General features: G+C 40.1%; 1 protein-coding gene across 6 annotated transcripts in view; it reads left to right on the top strand.

Annotated features, from left to right (window-relative positions):
• Positions 1 to 2649: 2649 nt before the first annotated feature.
• The window catches only part of smarcal1 (SWI/SNF related, matrix associated, actin dependent regulator of chromatin, subfamily a like 1), a 48340-nt gene continuing 40375 nt past the window's right edge, over positions 2650 to 10614 (top strand). For 2 of the 6 annotated variants that reach the window (XM_016998076.2, XM_008122296.3), the window contains exons 1-2: positions 2652 to 2975; positions 9568 to 10493. In XM_016998076.2, the coding sequence (XP_016853565.2) occupies positions 9593 to 10493 (901 nt within the window). In that variant the 5' untranslated portion in view covers positions 2652 to 2975; positions 9568 to 9592. The other 4 variants (XM_062967332.1, XM_062967333.1, XM_008122294.3 and 1 more) reach the window with 4 other exon arrangements.

Raw genomic sequence — 10614 nt, 5'->3', positions numbered from 1 at the left:
ATCCATACTGCCATATATTTCAGTTCAAAGCAGATATTGTGGGATTTCTTGCCTTGATAGTTGTGTGGAAGGGCCCTAGATTTAACAAGCTTGTTTTCTGATGCTCCAGAGACTAGAATATGAACAAGTGGACTCCAATTGCAAGGAAAGAGATTTCACCTCAGCATTAGGAAGAACTTTTCTTTACTGTAAAAGCTTTTCAGTAGTGGAATGGGCTGTCTGAGAGGGCGGTGGACTCTTCATATTTGGAGGTCTTTAAACAGATGTTGGATAGGCATCTTTTAGATTTGTTGCAACTGTGCCTCCCTGCATGACAGGGATTGAACTACATGATCCTTGTAACCTCTTCTGAGGCCCCTTCTACACTGCCATTTAATCAGATAATCCACACGATCTGCTTTGAAATGGATACATGAGACTACATTGCCATACAATCCAGTTCAGAGCAGATAATATTGAGGAACGTTGTCTAGGATCAGTAATAAATTCATACTAAGTGGTACAGGTTGAACTGCTGAGCTTCTGAACTTGCTGACCAAAATGTGAGTAGATCAATAGATACCGCTCCGGCGGGAAGGTAACGGTGCTCCATGAAGTCATGCTGGCCACATGACCCTGGAGGTGTCTACAGAGATCGCTGGCTCTTCAGCTTAGAAATGGAGATGAGCACCAACCTTCAGCGTTAAGACATGACTAGACTTAATGTCAAGGGGAAACCTTTACCTATAGAGATATATATATATATATATATATATATATATATATATATATATTCTGCATTTGTTTGGAGGCTCTTCTGATTAATATTAAATATTTCTGATTAAGAATGCCACACCTTTGATTCCTTGGCTGATTCTAGTGGTGGATCAATATCCTCTAACTGAAATGCATTAATGCCCTATTAACTTTCAGGGAGGCCTCTGAAGAGTGAGTTAAGTCTTTACATTGGTGGTGACAGGAAAAAAAATCACCAGATTAATTTTCAAACCTAACATGCCAAGCTCTATCCATCACTTATGTGTCTGCTCCAAATTAATATAGTCAAGGGTAGACGTGTTGGGACATTCAGCAAGATACAACAACATCCACAAAAGCGCAATACCTTTGTTGACCAAACACAAAAGCACAAAATATATCAGGTATAATTTTGAAGCTTTGCTGGTTTCTTATCAGGCAAAAGATGTTGAAAAATAACACTGGCTAACACACATTTTGGTGCCTCAAATGTTTGAGCCAAGAAAACCCCATTATAAATTCGTGAGGGCCCTTCTACATAGCTATATAACCCAGAATATCAAGGTAGATAATCCACAATATCTGCTTTGAACTTGGTTCTGAGTCCACACTGTCATATAATCCAATGTGGACTTTATACAGCTATGTGGAAGGGACCTCAGCTACTTAAAGGCACAAAACAACTTGGGACTTAGGGTGCATCCACACTGTAGAATTAATGAGGTTTGACACCACTTAAACTGCCATGGCTCAATGCCATTGAATCCTGGGAGTTGTAGTCTTACAGGATTTTAGCCTTATCTGCCGAGAAATACAGAGCCTTATCAAACAGCAATTCCCAGGATTCCATAGCACCGAGCCACTGCAGTTACAAGTGGCGTCAAACCGCTTTTATTCTACACTGTAGATACATACACCCATAGACAACCAAGGGACAATAATAAGGAATAGTTTAGTTAAAAGCTAATTTTAGCCTAGTGGTGTGTTTAATTTGTTGCAATGCTTTATTATTGTTTGATGTTGATGTTTATTGTGTTTTTATATAATTTATGGTAGTTTTATTTATTTGTTGGTTGCATTTTGCAGCATTGAATATTTGCCACTGTATGATGTTAACCTATGGTTGCGAGAGCTGGACCATAAGGAAGGCTGAGCGAAGGAAGATAGACGCTTTTGAACTCTGGTGCTGGAGGAAAATCCTGAGAATGCCTTGGACCGCAAGAAGATCCAACCAGTCCATCATCCAGGAAATACAGTAGTCTCACTTATCCAACACTCGCTTATCCAACATTCTAGATTATCCAACGCATTTTTGTAGTCAATGTTTTTAATACATCGTGATATTTTGGTGCTAAATTCGTAAATACAGTAATTACTACATAGCATTACTACATATTGAACTACTTTTTCTGTCAAATTTGTTGTATAACATGATGTTTTGGTGCTTAATTTGTAAAATCATAACCTAATTTGATGTTTAATAGGCTTTTCCTTAATCCCCCCTTATTATCCAACATATTCGCTTATCCAACGTTCTGCCGGCCCGTTTATGTTGGATAAGTGAGACTCTACTGTATATTGCACTATATTACTGTATCATTATTTCTTTCTTTCTTTATTATTATTATTATTATTACTTGGATAGAGAAGGCTACAGACCTTGTAAAACTACATTTCCCCTGATTCCACAAACGTTGAGCCGTGGCCGCTAAAGTGGTGTCAAACTGCATTAATTCTATGTAGAATGCACACTAAGTCTCAAGCAAACGAGTTACAGCCTGTCTTCATGCATTCCTTGCAAAGCACGATGAGAGCCTGCAGCGGTTTCATGCACATGCGCAGACCTCGGCAAACACTCGTGCCTACGGGAGAACTCCATTTCCCGTGCTGCACCGCGAGGTCCTATTTATCCTTCGGCCAATGGAGGTCGCCGCGTGTTGCGTCGCCAGAAGTTTGATGGGAGTTGTAGTTGAAGAGGCTCTGAGAGGTCTGGCGGGGTTCGGGGACGCCTAAGACAGTGACGTTCCGCGGGAAAGTCTCTCTCGGCGGGATGGAGCCTAGTTGGGGAGCCTTTGGGAGGAAAGAGGGGGAGACTTGATCAGAGGGCTTCGGGAAGCCACTTTGGCTCTGGGGCCAGGCTGGTTTGGGCATTCTGGAAGCTGCAGTTAAGAAGCCCCCAACTTCCCAAACTCTGAGAAGAAGCCGTTCCCCTTTTTGTGTTCTTTGGGGCTTATTTTCAGGTGAGTGGTTTAGGATGGCTTGAAGGCTTTGTGGGCTGTAGGCCGTTAGGGATAGTGGGAGTTGAAGTCCAAAACACCTGGAGGGCCGAAGTTTGCCCATGTCTGATCTACACTGTAAAATTAATGCGCGTTGACCGCACTTCAACTGCCTTGGCTCAATGCTATGGAATCATGGGGTTTGTCCTGTGCTGGGGCACCAGCACTCTTGGGCAGAGGACGCTAAAGGCCTCATAGTAGAACTACGACTCCCATGATTTGGGATCCGAAGAAACTGGGTGAGTGGGGATTTTATGTTTATTATATGCATTTATTTATTTAATATTTATATTCTGTTTTCTCTCTCTTTGATTGAGATGCAATTTAAATACAGTAGAGTCTCACATATCCAACCTTCGCTCATCCAATGTTCTGCCTCCCGCTCGGATCCACAGCTGTTTCTCTAGGCAACAAAGCGCAGCGGGCCAACACACCCAACAACAACACAAGCACAACCACGCTCCCAAACAAGAGGCAGCCTTGTTGTGAAACATGATGTTTTCGTGCTTAACTTGTAGAATCATAACATAATTTGATGTTTAATAGGCTTTTCCTATTAAACAAAGGAAACATATTTAACCCAGTGGTGCAGCAGGTTAAACCACTGAGCTGCTCAACTTGCTGATCGAAAGGTTGGCGGTTTGAATCCAGGGAGTGGGGTGAGCTCCCGCTGTTAGCCCCAGCTTCTGCCAACCTAACAGTTTGAAAACATGCAAATGTGAGTAGATCAATAGGTACCACTCCGGTGGGAAGGTAATGGCGCTCCATGCAGTCGTGCCAGCCACATGACCTAGGAGGTGTCTACAGACAAGGCCGGCCCTTTGGCTTAGAAATGGAGATGAGCACCAACCCCCAGATTCGGACACGACTGGACTTAATGTGAGGGGAAAAACATTACCTTAGGCTTTTCCTTAATCCCTCATTATTATCCAACATTTTTGCTTATTCAACATTCTGCCGGCCCGTTTATTTTGGATAAGTGAGACTCTACTGTAATGCAATTTAAAATCTGCAATGTATAAATATCAAAATAGTATTAAACATGCAAATAAGTTAAAGTCAACTGAACACTTTAATAATTAAAATACTAGACAGCACCCCTCCTGGCTTGCTTTTCACCAAACTTTTCACCATAACAACCAAACAACAGCACACGATATCTTACAAAGCATACACACACCCAAAACCTATATCCCGCACCAGATAGCCCCACTTCCCCACACCCGGGTACCCATCACCATGACTTCCATCACTAATGCACTCTGGAGCCCCTCTACTCTCCACTCAGATATGCAATGGCCAGCTTCCACTTCTCCAAAAAGTCAATGTGACTTTTGTGCCTCCTACTATTGGTTAATTTGGCCATTGGTATATGCTTCTGTATTCTTTCCCTCCAATCCTTTTTAGTTAACATTTTTTTCCCTTTTCCAAAATTTTTTTTCAAGAAAGAAAGATGTACCTCCATGAGAAGCCGGGCTTTATTTGATGAGTGAAAGAACAATAGTTGGCCTGCAGCATTGTGATGTGTACAGTACCACTCTCGCTTCATTTGTGGATTTGATTATTAATGGAATTACTTAAAAATGTTCTCCCTAGGAATGCCTATGTCCTGCAGTGTAATTCTATGGTCAGCTTCCAGAGGAGCTTGGCCACAGAGTTGTCCTGGAAGACTTAGAAATTCATAGAGAAATGTTTTCACAGGTTATGGAAGATAGCAATTTTTCATTTGCTGTTTTTCATCTTTGTTGAGATCCTGACTGTCTCACTTTTATGTTTCATGAAGGGAATGTTTTGCTTTTATGTGTAAAAGGTTATGGCTTGTCGAAGGCTTTCATGGCTGGAATTACTTAGTTGCTGTGAGTTTTTCGGGTTGTATGATCATGTTCCGGTAGCATTCTCTCCTCACTTTTTGCCTGCATCTATGGTAGGCGTCCTCAGACCTCTGAACAAACCTCTGATGATGCCTACCATAGATGCATGCAAAATGTCAGGAGAGAATGCTACTGGGACATGGCCATACAGCCTGAAAAACTCACAGCAATCTAGATTGTGGCTTGCCTTTTTTATTTTCGATGCTAGCTGAAGTTGATGTCTAATGCAGAATTCAACCTAGCAGTTTGAGTAATGAATAATGACTATAGGAAAACCAAGAAGTATGGAAATCATGACTCAGTACTTTGTATGTTTAAATCTGTTTTATTGTATTTATGTTTTAATTATATGTTTTAACTGTGTTATAATTTAATATAGTATGTTTATTGTTGTATCTATGATGCAGTACTGATTTTTGCCATAGTTTGCAAGCTGCTGTAAGTCCCCTTCAGGGTGAGAAGGCTGGGGTATAAATATAGTAAATAAATAAATGAATAAATAAGGGTCTTTTTTACTCAGGCTGTTGTTGTTATATTTATTTGCGTTATTCTTTCTGGCCCACCTCCCTCAGATTTTTCAAGCTGTGGATAATTGAATTTGTAAGTGCAGGATCCATGGATGTGGAGGGACAATGATCTGACTCTTTGTCTTTTGGTTCTCCCCTAAAAACCTCATGATTTAGTATTTTATCTTGTATGTCGCTGTAGGAGAGAGATCTAGTTTAGATGCCTTGTTTCCAGCTATGAATTTTGCACACACAATGTTGAGAAGCCCAGGTCATTTGATTTGTCCCTTGTTGACAGGTAGCGTGAATGGATTTGCCACATGCCAAGTTTGTCAGCACCTCTTCTATGCTTGTCTGTGAAAAGAAACGTGGCACTAATGGGTATACTGGCAGATCCATATATCCCATCACTGAGAGATAATCCAAGCTGACTCCACCAAGGGAAGATCAGCCTGGTTTGACGTCAGTCCAAAACACAAAACAAGTGCACAGCTGTATGACTCAGTCCTGCATTTGAGCTGAAATGTAATGCTAATGGGCAGGGAAGAGTCATATTAAGAAAAAGAAAACCAAAGAAAACCAAAACAGCATCTTGAAACTTGTATAGAAAATAATGTTTAAAGTATTACAACACTATTCTTTCTGTTTAGGAAGAACTTCCTCACTGTGCAGTGGAACTCTCCACCCCGGAGTGTGGTGGAGGCTCCTTCTTTGGATGGCTGGATGGCCATCTGTCGGGGGTGCTTTGAATGTCATTTTCCTGCTTATTGGCAGGGGGTTGGACTGGATGGCCCGTGAGGTCTTTTCCAACTCTAGGATTTTATTATTCTTTCTGCTATACACCATAATTTGGAGATTTCCATCTACTTGATATTATTTTCAGCAGGATAATGCTGTAATTGCATATATTGATATATTTTGGTGTGAAAATTAAGTACCCCTCCAGATGTTGAACTACAACTACTGATAACCTTAACCAATATATATAATGGTGGTGGATACTGGGAATTACAGGTAATCCCCAAATTATGAACAAGAAAGATTCAGTAAATTTGTTTTCAAGTTGAATTTGGATGTATGCCAGAATGGGTACATTTTTTAAGTTTGACTCCAGCCAAATATATCGATATATATTAGCTTTGGATAGCACAGGGAAGGGTTAACACCCCTGTGGTGTTTGTTTTGTTGTCTGTGCCCTGTTCAGAAGATTTCACTCACTTTTTGTTTTGTAATAATTGAATTTTGAAAAATTTGGCTTGTGGAAACAATAATTGGTTCTAAAGTTTCCATGGAGACCCCTTTTCTCCATGATAATAATAATAATAGTAATAAACTTTATTTGTATCTCAACGTGGGGACTCCAACACAAATATTCAATGCCTATATAAAATGAAGACCATAACATTTAAACCAAGAACAATACTAAACATTATGCACTAAATTAAAATAAGCAATTATATAAACTACCGTATTTTTCGGTTTATAAGACGCACTCCCCCCCCCCCCCCAAATAGAGGGGGAAAGTCAGTGCGTCTTATAAACGCAATGTGTGTCCAGGCAGGGAGAATGGGGCGATCTGTGCCGTGCGCGCACGCGCACGGCACAGATCGCCCCATTTTGCCCTTAGTTCCTGGACGCGTCTTATCATCAGGTGCGTCCTATAAAGCGAAAAATACGCTAATAACCATAAAAAACCAGCCAATGTAGAGTGTCATACCAGTTCCATTTCCATTCTGGTTAATCTGTGCTCTAGGATTTATCCCTCCTCCTCAGGATAACTCGGGAGTAAATTTCCCTTCCGAGGGATAGATTTCTCTCACGTATTTATTTATTTACAATATTTATATTCCGCCCTTCTAACCCCGAGGGGCACTCAGGGTGGATCACAATATACATATATATGGCAAACATTCAATGCCATATGACATACAGAGACAAAGACACAGAGGCAATTTAACATTTTTCAGCTTCTGGCTTCATGAAGGTATGCTCAATTCAGGCCAAAGGAGGAGCTTCTGCTTCATCATTCACTGTGACACTGAGTCCTTGATGGATTACTTCCTCAATCTTCTGCACACTGCTGGACGATATTTATGGTGTCTTACATTAGTTAAATTAGCCTCCCCGCATAAGTAGCACCTAAATTTCCTACTTGATAGATGCAACTATCTTTCGGGTTGCTTAGATAAACAATGAGCTAGGCTATTTTTAATGGTTGGGCGCTCAATCTGACTCGGGATGGCTTCGAATTTATGACCTCTGGGTCAGTAGTGATTTATTGCAGCTGGCTATTAACCAGCTGCTCCACAGCCTGGCCCCTGTTGTCTCACCTCTGTTCTTAACTATGAGCTGTTTGTAAGTCAGATGTTTGTAACTCATGGACTGCCTGTACAGTTAAATGGTTTCTAGATGGCCACTTCTACTCCTGTTGTAAGTGCTAGTGCCAGACACACAGCTGGATTCATATTCAAGTGTTTAACTTTGAATGTAAATGTGTGTAACAAGAGTGACGGAAAAAACATTAAAACAGAAGAGAGCATAGTTCAAATATTTGATTACTATAATTTCTGTCATGGGATAGATCATTTCGGTAATGAAAACTCCATTACTGAAAAGTAAGATGTTCTGGGAAATGTAGTAATATTTCTTCTAATATATCTAGTGTCTCATCAGGCGAAGCTGAAGTTAACTGCGTTGTCACTGGGAGAGATATTAATTAAAGATACATAGTAGAGAGGGTAATTCTAGATTTCACCATTCCTAATTTTTCGTCTCATAGTGATGAGACATATAGGAACCTTACTCCTGCAACGATGAGAAACTGCATCTTTCCGAGGAACGCTATAGAGCAGCTCCAAAAGCAGCATATTTTCATGAAAAACTACAGTTTTCTCATGAAACTTGTGGACTCTTCCAAAAAGCCCAATATGGAATGTTATGCAAATTTAAATGTTGCTATTTATAGGCGATCACTTGTGACCGAGTACTATTGCACAGCTTTGAATTACTGCACAACCGTAAGTGTTGCTCACCTTTATAATCCCCTTTTCTCCTGAAAGACAGCAGGGAAGAAGCGCCAAACAAAATTATGTGGTGCAACTTTGAAGGCCGTGGAGCTTTCCAAAAAGTGGGAAATAAAAAGTCCCAAATGGAATATTGTGTAGTTTTGAATCAGGAATAGCAATTACAGTTCTGAAAGTACATAAAAAATAGATTGTCCAGAGAACAAACAAATAAAGAGCACACATACACAATATTTTAATAAAGAGGTAGTTCTCTGTTGTATTTTGATCAGTTTTCCCAAGTTCATATACTTTTTCCCATTGGGAAACTGCGCAACTATACAGTTTCACACCACATTAATCGTCAATGCTCAATAATATAAAATCCTTGGATTTGTCGTTTGGTGAGGCATCCACACTCTTCGGCAGAGAAGGCTAAAGACAATATAAAACTACAACTCACATGATTCCATGGCAGTTAAAATGGTGTTGAACTGCATTAATTCTGCAGTATTGGTGTACCCTGTGTCCCAAAGATGTTTTAAGCTGAATTCTACTAATAAACAGCTTAAATTCTATGATTGATTGAGACTCCTGCAACCAGATGATAGACACATATTTTATACTTGCATCTAATGTTTATCTTTGTTCTGTGTATTTTAATATGTGTTTTATAGAAATATGTTTTAATATGTGTATTTATAGAACATTTTAGCTAATGTCTTTTAGTGATGTTGTAACCCGCCTCGAGCCGCGAGGAGAGCTGAGTAAGAAATAAAAATATTACCGGTATTACAGTAGAGTCTCACTTATCCAAGCTAAACGGGCCGGCAGAACCTTGGATAAGCAAATATCTTGGATAATAAGGAGGGATTAAGGAAAAGCCTATTAAACATCAAATTAGGTTATGATTTTACAAATTAAGCACCAAAACATCATGTTATATAACAAATTTGACAGAAAAGGTAGTTCAATACGCAGTAATGTTATGTTGTAATTACTGTATTTACGAATTTAGCACCAAAATATCATGGTATATTGAAAACATTGACTACAAAAATGCCTTGGATAATCCAGAACCTTGGATAAGTGAGTCTTGGATAAGTGAGACTCTACTGTATCATTATTGTTATAAACATAGTTCATTGGTATTGGTTTTTTCTTTGCGATTATATAGGTTTCCAATGAGCGCTTAATGGACGATGTCAGCTGGACTTACAGAAGAACAGAAAAGAAAGATAGAGGAGAACCGTCAGAAGGCTTTGGCAAGAAGGGCAGAACGACTGGCAGCTCAGCAGGGCAGCGTTGCTAAGAAGCAGACAGACCTGCAGAGTTTCCATAGCTGTCAAAGAAACCTGCAGCAGCCTTTGAAGAAGGAAAACCATCATGCCAGCCCCAGCAGCCATCATCTCCAGGTCTCCAGCAACCATGTTGTGCAGAAGGATCCTCAAATGCCACACAGTCACATTTTGCACGGACCCTGTGAGGTGGATTCATCACAGTGTTCCAGCAGACAGTTGGTCCACATGAAACAGCCTTCCCAAGTGGTGCAAAACTCTCTGAGTCACCCTCCTTGGCACTCACCTAATCTGAGAGCACAAGAACAAGGTCAACCAATCCAATTTAATGCTCGCTCGTTGCAGTCTAAATTTTGCCCAGTGGTCCAATATCCATCCAGACAAGATGTTAATTGGAACCCTCACAATATTAAAACCTTACAAACTCAGGGCAAATCAATCAGTGGCCATGCTGATGTTAAACATATGGCACCACGAGCCACCAGCAACACAGCTTTGGATGACTGTGAAATGCTGGCAATTGCCACAAACCTAACCTCTGAACTCTGTGCCAAAAAAGAAGGTAGTAACACATTGCAGTTTTACGGTACAAAAAATACTTCTGTTCCTATAAAAGCGGGAAAAGAACCCAAATTGCTTGTTTCTGGAGGTACAAGTAACCCATCTGAAATTCCTGTTCAAATCAAAAAACACAGTGCCCTTAGAGGGAAGTGTGTGAAGCACTCTGAAGACCGATTCCGGGTTGAGATAGGATACAATAAGGAACTCATTGAAATGTTCCGAAGTCTACCCAGTAAAAATTATGGTAAGGTACATAATGGTTGTTTGTTTCTTGTGCAGACAATACAGATCTGTTTGCAGCTTAATTGTCTTTTATAAAAATAACACTAACAAAATTTGAAAAAAAAATCTGTTCCTGGTTGAAA

This window comes from Anolis carolinensis, chromosome 1 (assembly GCF_035594765.1).
Source record: "Anolis carolinensis isolate JA03-04 chromosome 1, rAnoCar3.1.pri, whole genome shotgun sequence".
Taxonomy (NCBI): domain Eukaryota; kingdom Metazoa; phylum Chordata; class Lepidosauria; order Squamata; family Dactyloidae; genus Anolis; species Anolis carolinensis.
Note: the sequence above shows the minus strand (reverse complement) of the source record. Positions and strands in the feature narration are given on the sequence as shown.